This window comes from Vicugna pacos, chromosome 3, assembly GCF_048564905.1.
Source record: "Vicugna pacos chromosome 3, VicPac4, whole genome shotgun sequence".
In the NCBI taxonomy this organism is placed as follows: Eukaryota; Metazoa; Chordata; class Mammalia; order Artiodactyla; family Camelidae; genus Vicugna; species Vicugna pacos.
Window position 1 is genome coordinate 68,851,294 of NC_132989.1, and position 15,786 is coordinate 68,867,079.

General features: G+C 33.8%; 1 protein-coding gene across 1 annotated transcript in view; it reads left to right on the top strand.

Moving 5' to 3' along the window:
- Positions 1–15,786, top strand: part of AP3B1 (adaptor related protein complex 3 subunit beta 1) — a 221,021-nt gene that overhangs the window by 46,524 nt on the left and 158,711 nt on the right. Inside the window, exons 4-5 of the mRNA XM_072958469.1 lie at positions 14,122–14,217; positions 14,839–14,999. Coding sequence (XP_072814570.1) covers positions 14,122–14,217; positions 14,839–14,999 — 257 coding nt within the window. The remainder of the gene's footprint in view (positions 1–14,121; positions 14,218–14,838; positions 15,000–15,786) is intronic.

Here is a 15,786-nt window from a genome sequence, read left to right on the forward strand (position 1 = left end):
AGTGATGTTGAGCATCTTTTCATGTGTTTGTTGGCCATCTGTGGTCTTTGGAAAAACATCTATTTAGGTCCTCTACCCATTTTTTATCCAGGTTTATATATTTTTGATGTTTTGATGTTGTATGAGTTCTTTATATATTTTGTATATTAACTATCAGATAAAAATCAGATCTTCTCCCATCCAGTAGGTGGCCTTTTCATATTGTTGGTAGTTTCCTTTGCTGGTGCAAAAGGTTTTTAGTTTGATGTAGTCCCATTTGTTTATTTTTGCTCATTTCCCTTACCTGAGGAGACATATCCAAAAAATATTGCTAAGACCCATTTCAAAGAGCAGTACCTATGTTTTCTTCTAGTTTTATGGTTTCAGGTCTTACAGTTGAATCCATTTTGAGTTTATTTTTGTATATGGTGTGGGAAAGTAGTTCAGTTTAATTCTTCTACGTGTAGCTGTCCGGTTTCTGAACACTATTAAAGAGGCTACCTTTCCCCCATCATTTATTCTTGCCTCCTTTGTTGTAAAGTAATTGATCACATTGAGTATGGATTTATTTCTGGGCTTTCTGATGTGTTCCATTGATCTAGGTGTCTGTTTTTGTGCCAGTACCATACAGTTTTTTTGAAGACTGTGGCTTTGTAGCATAGTTTGAAGTCAGATACTGTGATACTTTGAGTTCCATTCTTTCTCAAGATTGTTTTGGCTGTTTGGGTCAGTTAGATCTTGTGTATGGTGTGAGGTAAGATTTGAGATTCATTTTTTTCCCCCAGATATTCAGTTGTTCTGTTACCATTTATTAAGAAGACTGTCTTTTTCCAGTTGGACTACTGTGTCACTTCTGTGAAAATTTTTTCTTCTTTTTTTTAAAATTGAAGTTTAGTTGATTTACAATGTTGTGTTAGTTCCTGGTGTACAGCATAGTGATTCAGTCATACATACACACACACACACACACACACACACACATTCTTTTTCATTATAGTTTATTACAAGATATTGAATGTAGTTCCCTGTGCTATACTGTAGGACCTTGTTGTTATCTGTTTTATATATAGTAGTTTGTATCTGCTAATCCCAAATTCCTAATTTATCCTTAGCACCTCCTCATTTCCCTTTTAGTAACCATAAATTTGTTTCTATGTTGAAGTCTGTTTCTATTTTGTAAATAAGTTCATTTGTCTCATTTTTTTAGATTCCACATGTAAGTGATATCATGTGATACTTTCTCTGTCATACTTAATTTAAGCTAGGTCCATCCATATTGCTATAAATTGAATTACTTCATTCTTTTTATGGGTGAGTAGTATTCCATTGTGTGTGTCTGTGTGTGTACACACCACAACTTTATCCAATCATGTCTCGATGGACATTTAGTTTCATTCCATGTCTTGACTACTGTAAATAGTGCTGCCATGAACATTGGGGTACATGTATCTTTTTGAATTGGAGTTTTCTCCAGATATATGCCCAAGGGTGGAATTGCTAGTTCATATGGTAACTCTATTTTTAGTTTTTTAAGTAGCCTCCATAGTATTTTCCATAGTGGCTGCACCAAATTACGTTGCCACCAGCAGTGTAGGAGGGTTCCCTTTTCTCCACACCCTCTCCAGCATTTATCATTTGTGAACTTTTTAATGATAGCCATTGTGACTGATGTGAGATAATAACCTCATTGTAGTTTTTATTTACATTTCTCTGATAATCAGTGATGAGCATCTTTTCATGTGCCTATTGGTCATCTGTATGTCTTCATTGGAGAAATGTCTGTTTAGGTCTTCCACCCATTTTTGGATTAGGTTAGTTTTGTCTTTTGCTTTTTGTTTCATTATTGAGTTGTCTGGGCTGTTTGTATATTCTGGAAGTTAAGCCCTTGTCAGTCGCATTGTTTGCAAATATTTTCTCCCAGTCTGTAGGTTGTCTTTTTATCTTGTTTATGGTTTTCTTGGCTGTGTGAAAGCTTGTGAGTTTAATTAGGTCCTGTTTGTTTTTGGTTTTATTTCTATTACCTTGGTAGGCTGACCTAGGAAAACATTGCCATGATTTATGTCAGAATATTTTGCCTATGTTCTCTTCTAGGAGATTTATGGTGTCCTATCTTACGTTTAAGTCTTTAAGCCATTCTAAGTTTATTTTTATGTATGGTGTGAGCAAGTGTTCTAACTTCATTGATTTACATGTGGCTGTCCAGCTTTCCCAGCACCACTTGCCGAAGAGACTGTCTTTTCTCCATTGTATATTCTTGCCTCTTCTGTTGGAGTTTAATTGACTATAGATGTGTGGGTTTATTTCTGGGTTTTCTATTCTGTTCTATTGATCTGAATGTGTATCTTTATGCCTATACTACACTGTCTTGTTCAGTATAGCCTTCTAGTAAGTCTCAAAGTCTCAAAGCACTCTAGTCTTGTTCTGTTTTCAACATTATTTTGACTAATCTGGGTCCTTTGTCTTTCTATGTAAGTGTTAAAATCCGCATGCCAGTTTCTTCAAAAGCCTGTTAGGTTTGATTTTGTTTTATAGCTCGATTAGGAGAGAATTGCCATCCTCACCGTATTAAGTCTTCTAGTCCTTGAATATGATCCTCTGTAATTTCCCTTTGTAGTGTTTTATAGGTTTTGGTGTGCTTGCTTTGCACAAATTGTTAAATTTAGTTTTGAGTAGTTTGGAATGCTATTTTAAATGGAGTTTCTTTTAAATTTTATTGCCCAAGTGGTCACTGCCAGTGTATATAGCATTGATTTTTGTGTATTGATCTTGTGTCCTTGCTAAACACTTAATAGTTCTGATTGCTATTTTATCGATTTCTTTGGCTTTGCTACATAAATGATCATATCATGTGCAAACATAATTTTACTTGTTTTCTATTCTGTGTGTCTTTTTCTTGTCATAGTACACCAAGTACAGTCTGTATTACAGTGTTGAATGAAAGCAATGAGAGTAGTTATCCTTGCCTTGTTCCTGATACAGAAAACACTGCCTTTTACCACTGAATTTGATATTAGCCATAGGTTTTTTTTTTCAAATGCCTATAATCATATTGAGGAAGTTCTTTCTATCCCTAGTTTGCTGAAAGTTTTTATAATAAGTAAATGTTGAATTTTGTCAAATCCTTTCTCTGTAACTATTGAAATTATAGGATTTTTCTCTGTTCTCTTCATATGATAAATGACTGGGACTGATTTTCACTTGTTAAACCTTTCTGTTCCTGGGATAAATTCCTCATGGCTATGGTATATTAATCTTTTAATATATTGTTAGAATTGATTTACTAACTTTTGTTAGGAGTTTTGCATTTATATCTTATTGAAGGCTTTTGTTTTTTCTTATGATGTCTTTGGTTTTGGTACCAGGGTAACTAGTTAATAATGGACTTTTAAAATGAGTGGGAGAGTATTTCTCCTTTATTTTCTGAAAGAATATGTGGAAAATTTGTATTATTACATCCTGTCTGATATTGTCTCATCATTACTTTGATGATATCTGGGCTTGCAATTTCTTTTATGCAAAATTTTTAATTATGGATTCAACTTGTTGATATTGCCTGTGTGGCAGCTAAACTCAGCAGGCTTGGGTTGTGCAAACCCTGTCCGTTCCCAGGAAAGGTCTGTTTTCATTACTGTTTTCCTGGTTGGCTCCGGTGAACTGAGCTCTTGGAATGTTCTGTCTGGTAAGAGTGTACCTGAGGCTTTGGGCCATGCTGTATCAGTTTATCCAAATAATGTATACTGAAAATGTGTTTCTGGTAAACACCTGCTTTCCTTCTCATGGTCTGGAGTTTCAGTTACTAATCTCATACACACTGATGAAGATATGTAGGCATACAGTGCCTGCATGACAGATCTCTAGTAAAAACCCTGAACTGTCTGCCTTAAGCAAGGTTCCGTGGTTGGCACCCCTTCATGCATGTTGGTACACGTTGTTGCCGAAGGAAGTAAACAGGCCTTATGTGACTACCCTGGCACGTGGATTCTTGGAAGCTTATTCCTGGCTTCCTCTGGACTTCACCCCATGTTCCTTTTCCTTTTGCTGATTTTAATAAATATGCTTTTGCTGTAATGAACTGTAACCACGAGTATAACAACTTTCTGAGTCCTGTGAGTCCTTCTAGGAGGTCATTAAACCTGAAGAGAGTCTTGGTGGATCCCTAACACGAGGCTGTTTAGAGTCTTCATCTTATTGGATCTGTGTTGGTTTTTCTTTTCTTTTAAGAAATGTGTCCATTTCATTTAGGTTGTCAGTTTATTGGCATAAAGTTGTTAATTGTATTTCCTTAGTATCCTTTTAATGTTTGTAGCTTCTATAATGATGTTTCCTCTTTCATGAAATTGGTAACTTTTGTCTTACCTTTTTTTCTTAATCAGTTTATCTAGAGGCTTATCAATTTTATTGATCTTTTTTAAAAAACCCAACTTTTAGTTTTATCAGTTTTCTCTATTTCCCATATCATCGATTTCTTTTTGGTGTGATTATTGACTTTTGTATTTATCTGTTATATTTCCTCCTTGTACTTAATTTTGGGTGGTGGTTGTTTTCTGTTATTTTGAGTTTGGAACTCAGATCAAATCTTTTTGTAAATGTAATGCTTTAATACTGTGTATTTTCCTCTAAGCATTGCATCAGTTGATTTCCTAAATTTGTATTTGATTTTTTTCATTGTTACTCAGTTAAAAATATTTTCTTATTAACTGTATGATTTATTTTTTGACTTAACGTGTCTTTCGAAGTATGTTGTTTAATTTCCAGATGTTGGGGGAGCGTTATGTTGTTACTGCTTTGTAATATAATTCCATTTTAGTTATAAAACATCATTCTCTTAAAATTTATGAGGACTTGTTTCTAGCTAATTTTTAAGTTTATTTTGGTATGCATACCATGTGCAGTTGGAGAAAATGTATGTTCCACTATTATTGTACGTAATGTTCTGTAAGTATTTAAGTAAATGTGGTTGTTAGTATGGTTTAGATTTTTAAAATGTCTTTACTGACCTCTTCTCTAGTTGTTGTACCATCTGCTGAGAGAGGGATTTTCAATCTCCCAATCATGATTCTGAAATTGTTAATTTTCCCCTTTAATTTAGTCATTTTTTGCTTATATTTTGTAGCACTCCTATTAGGCATAACTCTTTTCAGGTGTTCCTGATGAATTGACCCTTTTATCCTAAAGTAAATCCTTATTTTTCTGTGGTAATAATTTTTATCTTAATGTTTATTTGATTTCTTATTATTAATATTGGCATTCCAGCCTTCTCATCTTTGTAGGGTATTTCCTTCTTTCATTCATCTACTCCTAGCCTGTGTCTTTATCCCTTTGTACATCTCTTGTTGACAGCATCTAGTTCCATCCTTTTCCCACTCATTCTGTCAATCTCTGCCTTTTAATTGGAATGTTTATTCTGTTAACATTTGTTGTTTTTAATAGATATGGTTGGATTTGAATGTACTATTATACTATTTCTTTTTTTTTGGTCTCCCTTCTTTTGTTCCTCTCTTCTTTTTCCTCTTTTTTATAGAGGAAATCTCATTTAAATTTTTCCTGTATTTATTTTTAACCTGTGCTTCTTTACATTTCTTTCTTTCTTTCCTTTTTCTCCCTCCCTCCCTCTCTCTCTTCCTTTCTCCCTTCCTATATACATTCTTAACTTTTCACAGTCCAGTTATATTTGATATTGTACTTCTTCATATAAAATATATAAGTCAACAATATACATTCTTACTCTTTGTCTTATGTTTTAGTTATTAATTTATCAGTTGAAAGCATTATAAGACAGTTCAGTTTTTCCTTTAAATGTTCATATGACTTACGAGGAAATTAAAAGAAAAAACAGGAAAAAAAGTTGTTATCATTTGTTTAGATATTTATCATGTCAGATGTTCTCTTTACGTTCTAAGGATCCAAATATCTATCAGTATCATCGTCCTGCCCTGAGAACTTCTGTTGGCTTTTTCTGTAATGGAGATCTGCTACTGATGAATTCTCATATCTTTTTTCTGAAAGTGTTTCCATTTTACCTTCATTGCTAAAGAATTGTTTCATTGGTCATAGAATTCTGGGTTAATAGCTTTTTTTTGTTCCAGCGTTTTAAAGATGCTTTAAAGACCCTTCTGCCCTCCACAGTTTCTTATGTAAAGTCCCTGTTAATTGAATCGTTGATTCTCCTGTATAATTTGTAATTTTTCTCTTGATGCTTCCATGTTTTACTTTTTATCTCTGGCCTTCAGGTCACTGATAACTATATTCACTTTTTTCCAGTCTTTTCCCTTGGTGCTTCACTTTGATAGCCTCTATGGCTGTATGCCCAGATTAGCTGATTTTTCCTTTTGTAGGGTCTAGCTGTTGTTAATCCCTTCTAGTATATTTATCTTATCAGCTACTATATCTTTCATTTTTAAATGTTAAATTAGGTCATTTTTATATCCTCCAATTCTCTCCTTACCATATTCGTATTTTTGTCTACCTTGTTGGACATATGGATCATATTTATAATTGTAACGTCTTTACACTAGTTATATCATTTCTGTCATTTTAAATCTTTTTCTATAGATTGATTTTTCTCATGGTTACTATTCGTATTTTCCTGATTTGTTTATATCAGTAGTAAATTTTAATTAGATGATGATGATCATGAAATTTATGTTGTTGGTTGCTAGATTTTGTTGTATTCCTTTAAATTGTGTTGGGCTTTCTTGTGATGCATAGTGAACTTGTATGGAGTCATTTGATTCTTTCAAAGAGTACTCTGTCTTTATTAGGGAATACAGAAACACCTTCAGTCCACTACTAAAGCAGTGGCTTTCTTCGGGTTCTCCTCAGTGATATGTGTATTTACAAAATCTTTTCTCTCTGGCTGGTGGGAACATGAACTATTCCTAGTTTTTGGTGATCTTTGAGATCTGTTTTGCCTACTTCTTTCCAGGTGTTTTTGGTCTGCCTCAGATGTTTCATCTCACTTATGTGCATGTTGGTGCTTAGCCTACAAGTGGATGATGCCCTTCTCCAGAATGCATTCTCTCTCTCTGTGAAGTTCCCTTCTCTTTGTTATTCTGCTCTGCAAATTCTAGCCGCCTTGGCCTCTGTGAACTTTAATCACTGTCTCCTCAGCACACTGAGTCTTCCGGGTTCTGTCTGAGTTGCCTCCCTTGCCTTGCTAGACTCACCCTCAATTGAAGGGCTCACCTTGATTTGTGTCCCTCTCTCAGGGTTCACAGTAATATACTGCCTACTGTCCCACATATGAAAACTCTTGTTTCATTTTTTTTTTAACCTGGGTTTCTATTTGGTTAAGTAGGAGAGTAAGTCAGATCTCTATTATTATTTTTAACTTACAGCTTCATATCAAAATCTAACTATTTCTAAAACCTTAGATTATGTGGAATGTTATCAAATGAAAACCTTAGTCTCAGTCTTCTTTACTTTCCATGCAGAATTTTCAGTTTATAACTGGTGACATGCTTCAAAATTCTCTTCCTCTTTTCCAACCTCTACATCAGAGTTCTATAATGGTGTCTTATAATGCTTTACAGCTGGGATATACTGGGCGAGCCACCTATCATTAGAAGTTTTATAGTCAGTACTTAAGTATGTATAGTTTGAACAACAAGGCATTTTCTAATGAGAAGATTGCATCAGTACAGGAAAAATAGAGTGAATAAAATAGTCATGATCTGAGAATGGATGATAGGATTTTTTGTTTAAGTGGAACAGTAAGATCAACTAGGTCACATTTCATTTGTATACTACAAACAAGATTGATGCAAAGTAGACTCTTAGCTGTTTTAATACTATGCAGTAGACTGAATGTTATTATGTCTCATGTAAAGTAAATTAGTAGTTTAGTCTTTCCTCATACAAGGTAAATTAGTAGTTTAAATAGTCTTGCATTTGTATATTCAAAATCTAGAAAAGTACAGTGAGGTATACACTGTACAATTTCTGGAATACACATTTCTATATATAAAATGAATTGTTTTCCTGTCATTTTAACTTTTTAGTAGAATAATTTATATAATAGGATTTTAAACATAGTACTTTAAACCCACATTTTAGATACATTTTTAAGTACACTTCATTTTCTATTAGATAGTAGGTACACTGTATGTTTCACATAGCGAATTTTGCTGCCAAAATGAATAGCCATCAGAAAGTGAATTGGACTAACTTGGATAAATCAAAATCAAAACAGTTGTACACTTGTTGCCAATTCAAGAAATAGGTTAAATTAATTTAATACTGGACTTAAATAACTTGATAAGCCATTCTTACTAAGATTTTAGTTAATGGGAGAAATATGGACTGAACATGTAATCTTATGGTATTTGCAAATTTCACTTATGATTAATTTAGTAGATATTTATTAAACACTGTTTATGTGCTTGTTACCATGTATAATTCTGAATTGATAATTCAGTTAAACTGTCTTTGATATGTTATGGCCATGCTATCTAAGCTTCTAATTTGATATGTACATTAGTTTTATGGCTTATGGTATATGAAAGTTCAAGTAGCTGAAAAAGAAATCAAAATTTGACTTAGAAAAATTAAGATGTAGGTAAAGCTTGTCTTAGAGTTATTCAGGAATACAGTCTCTTGGTAGCGACAATGGTTGCTAGCTCTTAAAAAATGCTGCCAGTGCTAGGTTGTTAATGCCTTACATATATCAACTCATTTTATCCTCACAAATAACCCTGGGTGGTTGGTTCTTTCATTTTTCATATTTTTCCATATGAGGACAAAGTAACAGAGAGGCTTGTTTATCTGACCAAGGTGATACCACTAGTATGGGGCAGTCAGAATTCAAAGCCAGGTAGCTTGGCTTCAGAATCCATTTTAGGTCATTCCCCTCTTAGAGCCATCCTTCCTGTTTGATTCCTCCCTCCTCTTTCTGCTTTAATGTCTTTGAGCTCTTATCATCGTTTGGTTTTAGCTATCCTTTGGGAGGTATCTGGCATTGGTATAATTTTTTAATGTTTTAGATATGGGTAGAAATGACCAAGTCCTTAGATATAGGTAGTAAGTTATGCTGTAACTGGTTCTTTCTGGACTTTCATTCTTCTTGTTTTAAGCAGAAAATTCTGTACTATTTATTGTTTATTCAGAGCTATTTGTAATGTTCATATAGATATCAATAGTAGAACTTATCTATTCTTTTTCCTTTACAATCAGATTCTGGTATGCTGTCTAATGATCTATAACAAAAGTGTCACTATAAACATAATTACCGTAGTCCCCCCTTTTCCCCTGGTCTCACTTTTCACGGTTGCAGTTACTCATGGTCAGCTGCAGTCCAAAAATGTTAAATGGGAAATTCCAGAAGTAAACAATTCATGCGTTTTAAATAGCATGCCATTATGAGTTGTGTGATGAAATTTTGTGCCATACTTTTGGGATCCCCAGCCATTGACATCATCTCCTCCTGACATCCAGCCATCCACATTGTCATGCTCAGGGATCCAGGATCACACTTTCTGACGTATCATCAGAAGGTCAGTAGTAGCCTAACCCTGCATCACAACGCCTACATCATTCACCTCATTTCATCTTATCACCTAGGTATTTTATCATATCACATCACCACAAGACGAAGGGTAAGTGCAGCCAAATAAGGTATTTTGAGAGAGAGACTACATTCACATAACGTTTATTACTATTGTTGTTAAAATCATACTGTGCCTAATTTATAAATAAAACTATCACAGAAATGTGTGTAGGAAAAAAATATCATTTTATAGAATTTCATACTATACATGGTTTCAGGCATCTACTGGGAGTCTTGGAAAGTATCCGCCACAGATAAAGTGGGACTACTCCATTGATCTGTTTGTTTTGGATTTCTTTTGTTCTTGAGATACCTTGTTAGTTTTTTGAAACGTGCTTAATCAGCTCTGATGTTGTAGGGAAACTAACATAAGCTTCTTAAAATTTATGTTCAGGGAATTGATTGGTGTTTCATTGCTGTCAAGTACAAAATTTCATCTCTACAAGTACACACTGCCTTAGGCACACAGTGGAGCTGCGTGTCATCTGCCATTGGATGTCAAATGATACCAAAAGTGACCTAGTAAGCAATCAGTGGTTATAGTACAAAAATAATCAAAGGTTTAGTCAATAACTCATGAAGTTTGATGTACTAGTATTGATAAACTAATTAAACAGATCTGCCTGTGTTCTTCCAGCCTTCTGGGGCTCTGCTATGATTAGCTTTACAGCAAGGAGTAGTGTAACATTGAATGAAAGTAACTGATCAGAGAATGGTGTAGTCACGGAGCTTTAAGTACTCCCATTTCTGGTCACAGAATGGTTTCAGGGAAAGCAGGCTTTCTCTGCACACCTGCAGCCAGTCAGTGCATAGGCCTCTTGTGGTCAATATTGATTGATTCTTATAGCAGAACTAGAACAAATTTAGTGTTTCGCAACCTTCTGTGATTTAATATTGTTATGCTTTTTGCCGTAACAGTCACAAAAATCCTTCTCCAATAGTGAGTAATTACAGCAATGCCTGCTAGCTCAGCTGTGGTTTGAACATTTCAGTGTTGCCAATATAGAGTCCTGGATATATCTTGGAGTTCATAATTCAGCTTTAAAAGTTGGCTGTACAGTTAGGTAAATAAATCACAAGAAGATGAGGGGGTTGATGGACCCTAACCCATCTTTCGAAACTTTCCTGAGAACTATAGACTGAGGTCTGAATATAATTAGTAAAGAGAAGGAATATTTTAAATGGTTAGTTTGCAAAAACAAAACAAAACAAAACAAAACAAAAAAACCCCGCAAGTTTAAAGACTTCGGAGGCAATCTTCTTAATACCTGTTGTTTCCTCATAGTATGTTGGTGTCTTTCTAGACATCTGATTCATGAATTATAACTATTGGTAGTAAGTTAGATCCTAGATATAGCAATCTAATGGCAAGTGTCTTTTTTTTTTCCAGTCTATTACTGGACTGTGATGTTTCATTCAGCTGAAAACTGTTGGTTTCTTCCCATATGTGAGAATATATGAATGAATAAGGAAGGAATGGTTCCTGTACTAAATAACCTTTTGCTCATTCCAAAGTGGATTTGAGAAATATCTTATTTAAAACATATCTTGTGTGTTGATTGGATATATTTAAATTGCTATAAATCAGTCAACCAGCAAGTGTTAGTTGCTTTTTGGCACTATTGTAATCTTAAGAACTTTAAAATCTGGAGAAAATCATTACACTGCAAATAATTATATATGTGCTTCTTAAACTGTGATTTAAAATTTTTTTTAATTTGTATTTCCATTTAAATAGAATATAAAACATTGGGTTTTTTTGGATCATTTGGTTGTCATCTTGTATACTCATATCACATAATTTTGGCACTCATTTTTTGTATTCTTATATGAGATCACCTGATTGCAAGTGATCATTTGAAGGTTTCATGGATTTTCAGGGGCCTACGTGGGTTGATACCATCTGTAGAGGCGTGGTCACTTGATTAATTGGCACTCACACGTGTTTTTTTGGTGAGTTTGTTCCTGATTGGCTAACATTCAGAAGCAAGGGGCTGTCACAGATTGTTTGACTTGTGAAGAGCTTGTTGATTTAGCTGAGTTTTTGTCTGTTGAACATCCTGAAAACAGTTCTGGTGGCTCCATGCTGCCAGTGCTACAGATCTTCTTAGGAATGTGGGAACTTAAAAATATTTTCAGTTTTAGAAATTTTTTTTTATCATGAAAAAGTTTAAAGTACTTTTATAATCAGAGAAAGTACTATTATTTTTTGTTGGAGGATGTCTGAAAAGTTGAGATTCACCCCTAAAGTGAAAATATCTTTATTATTTTACCTGGACACAAAACTTAATATTCATCATAAAAAATTAAGTAATATAGAAAGATATCAAGAGTGAAGATCACTGGTTAATACCATCACCCAGAAACAGTGACTGTTAACATTTTAGTATATAGATTTTTTTCAACTTTTATGCTTACCTGACTTGAATCCTGGTTCTTCATGTAATAGATTTCTATATTGGCTAAGTCACTTAACCTCTTTGTGCTTCAGTTTCTTCACTTGTAAAGTAGGAATAGTAATACCTGTGCATTGAGTTTTGAATATAAAATCAATTAATCTAAATGAAACATTTAGAACAGTGCCTGACACATAGTTAAGTTTGTAAGTTTTTGAAAATATTACCACATGATGTCCATTCTAAGACATTTGTTTTCTATTTTAAGGTTTCTGCAGGTGGGATTTATCTTAACAATTGAGAGTGACTTAAAATTGTCAGGGTTTTTGGTTCCTTTTTTATATGGTCCATAAAATATGGTACCTCTTACAATTGATGGTGTGTTTTAGATTGATAAAATGCAATATATGTATATATATATATATAGTTTATTAATACAGAAATGAGATCATATACATACTGTTTTGTACCTTTTAAAAATTTTGTAAGGATATATTTTCAGTGTAAAGTACAGATTTACTTATATTTAGTGGCCACATAATAATAGTGTTGTATATGGATGTACTGTAATTTGTTTTACTGTTCCTCTATTAGTGGACATTTTATTGTTTCATTTTACTTTTGTGGAAGATTTTGATTAGTACAACTTGGGAGAAAGTAGGATGATAACGTGAGTGAAGAGCGAGACAAAAATTCGAATTATATTTGGAGACTATTCCTGTTTGACTAGAAAGGAAGTTCGGGGAAGGTTGTGGAGTGTATTGAGTTAAGGATTTTAGGTTTTGTTTTTAAGATTTTGTGAATCTAGTCAACACTGAAGAGTGATTTGAAGTATGTTTTTTGTTAGTTTCACCTCTGGCCCTGTCAGTATAGTACAGACAAATCAACTGATACCACCTTAAAATGGTGTGTTAGCATTTTTGTTAATAATGATGGAGATGTGGAAAGTATGTTCATTAAGTTTTCACTTGTGCTTAGGAAATTGTGAAGAATAGCAAAATAGGCTGGATTACAGATTAAGCTCTAAAATTATCTAAGAGGGTGGCATGATGGGTTGAATTTAAGTTGTTGAAAATTTCTATAGGTAAATGTAAGACTTGCCCTCTTTTTTAGAGAAAAAAACCTCAGCAGGGCAATTACTTGAGTATGGTTTGATTTAGTCAGTAGTACATTTGGAAAAAGTTTATGGTTTTAATCAAGAATTAGTTGTATCAGTAGAAGTATCTCATCTGGAACAAAGTCTTTCTAGTTTGTTTTGCTTAGACTTCGTTTGTTGTTTGGAGTGCCACACTGAAAAAACTATAGACAAACTGGAGTGAGTTCAGAAGGGAGCTACAGGATGGTGAAAGAAGTCAAAACTGTGCTGTGTCAAGGGAACCTGGAGTGTGAGGGAAAGCAGGCGGCAGTTGTCTTTAAGAATGCCCAGATGAGTTAGTGTGGTATAAAATATAGCCCAATATATCACTGTTTTTCATTTTCAGCATCAGTTCCAGTTATTTCCAGCTATTTCCCCTCATTCCTCTGCTCTTTGAACATTCCATAAACTTTTAGGTATACCCTACACTGATAAATCAAAAACTTAATCAGACAGTGGTATCTGAAGATATTTGAGAAGGGAGTTTCAAGCTGCATCAGTTGATGAATTTCAACTCAAATTCTAATTTTCATTTAACTTTTCTGCTCATCATTTTGTTATAAACGGTAATTAAATTGCCTTTGAAAACAGTTTTCAGAACACACTTCCAGCCTTTTGGAATTTTTATTACATTAAATTGGTATTATTGTCACACATTCTTACTGAGCTGAAAATAGCATGTAATGTATATTGGAATGTGAATATTACCCTAGAGTCAGAGTTGGGCTCCAACACCTTTTGACTGATGAGGAAACAAGCTCCCATACCATATAGTTAGTGGACAGATATTCTTTTACGAGTTTTGCTCATGAACTTTGTATTCCCTTCAAGAGTAAGGACACCTTGATGGGATGTTGCTCTTATGGGTTGGATTATTTAAAATGCTTACTTTACAAGCTTTCTCTGTTTCTGTGCATTATCCTGTAATATATTATCTTTATTTTACAGCCGAGGCTATGACCAGGTTCAGTTATTTAGTTGAGAAAAATTGAGAATGGATTTTAGTATAGAAAATACTGAATGTTTTATTTTCACCCTGGGATAAACTGAATTTTTCTTTTTCACAGATCAAGAAGTTAGTATATGTTTACCTGGTCCGGTACGCTGAAGAGCAGCAGGATCTGGCACTCTTGTCCATAAGCACTTTTCAGCGAGCTCTGAAGGTAAATAATACAGTGCACAGGCAAATAGCTGCAACGTTCTGCACAGCTGAAAGTGTGTCATTTAAAGAAGTGGAGCAATAATCCACTAAGTGGCATAGTCGTGTCTTGAAAGATTTAAATGGCCTCTCACAGTGCCTATTCAACACCCTTAGAAAATAATTTATATAATCAGCTGGACCTTGCCTTGTATTTTGCAGTTTCTCTATGTTCCTTTATGTTCAGTATAATCATTATCATGCGTCAAAGAACTGTTCATCATTACACCAACTAGTTGTTGAAAGTGTACAAAGAGAGGACGTGACTTTTTTTTAAAGGTAAAATTTATGACCTGCAGCATTTTATTATTGTGAACCTCTAAAAACCCATCATGTTTAGTACTAAATGGTCGACTAGAATTATAACCATTACTTTTCTTGTTAAAACATTATTCAGAGAAATAAACATTTATTTATCTTTTCCTTGTTCATTTCCATACACTGGTTATTTATTTTAAATTAAGTAGCCTTTTTTGGGGGGGACTATTATTGTGTTACACCCTGTAAGCACCTATTAATTGTATCATAAAGATGTCTTTGAAATATTGAAAAATTGAAATTTTGATGAATATTTTCCTACTTTTAGGACCCAAATCAACTGATTCGTGCAAGTGCTTTGAGAGTTCTGTCAAGTATTAGAGTGCCAATTATTGTACCTATTATGATGCTCGCTATTAAGGAAGCTTCTGCTGATTTATCACCATACGTTAGGAAGAATGCAGCCCATGCGATACAAAAATTGTACAGGTTGGTATTTTTTAAAGAATACCGAAGATCCCTAAAGTTATGTGGAATGTTAAAACCCATAGAGGCTTATTTTATTAGCTCTTATAACTAGTCTGTCCTTAAACTAAGTAAACCCCGTGACTGTTTCTTTAGGCATCTTTAATTTTGCTTTGGTTATAGAGACCCAGGCAGGTTTTTACTTGCGAGCTTATTATAGGGCCTGTGGTAATTTCTGGATTTTATAACTTAAAACTAATCAGAGATTGAAATATCATTTATATAATCTATCTCTCATTACATAGGCACTTATGTTATTAGAAAATTCAGATTTTCTTCTGTTCACTGTAGGGTAGAATCTTATCCTACATGTTATCCTGTCAATTCACTCTGTTATCCCTTCTTCCATTTTTGGTCCTGCTGTTCCGTTCCTTGTCTGATTCTTTTCCAGTACTATTTTATTAAATACTTTTTAAATACTGGTTTTTAAATATAGTACCACACCATATTTATATAATATTTATTAAAATATCATGTGGAGATATTTTATTATGTTGCCTAAATAAAAGAATTATTATCTGTATTTATTTGGTATTATTTTCTGTTGTCATTTATTCCACAGCTTTTATCCAGATCATTTTGTGTTTCTGGTGTTGTGTTACGTGCAGAGGATGTATGAAAACAATAGCGGATGTGGTATCACAGATTTGAGAAAAAAAATCAAACATATGCCAAATAATTAAAGACAGTCTGTAATTGAGTAAGACACTGCCATATCTTATATGTGTAGATATAGAGGCACACTAACAAT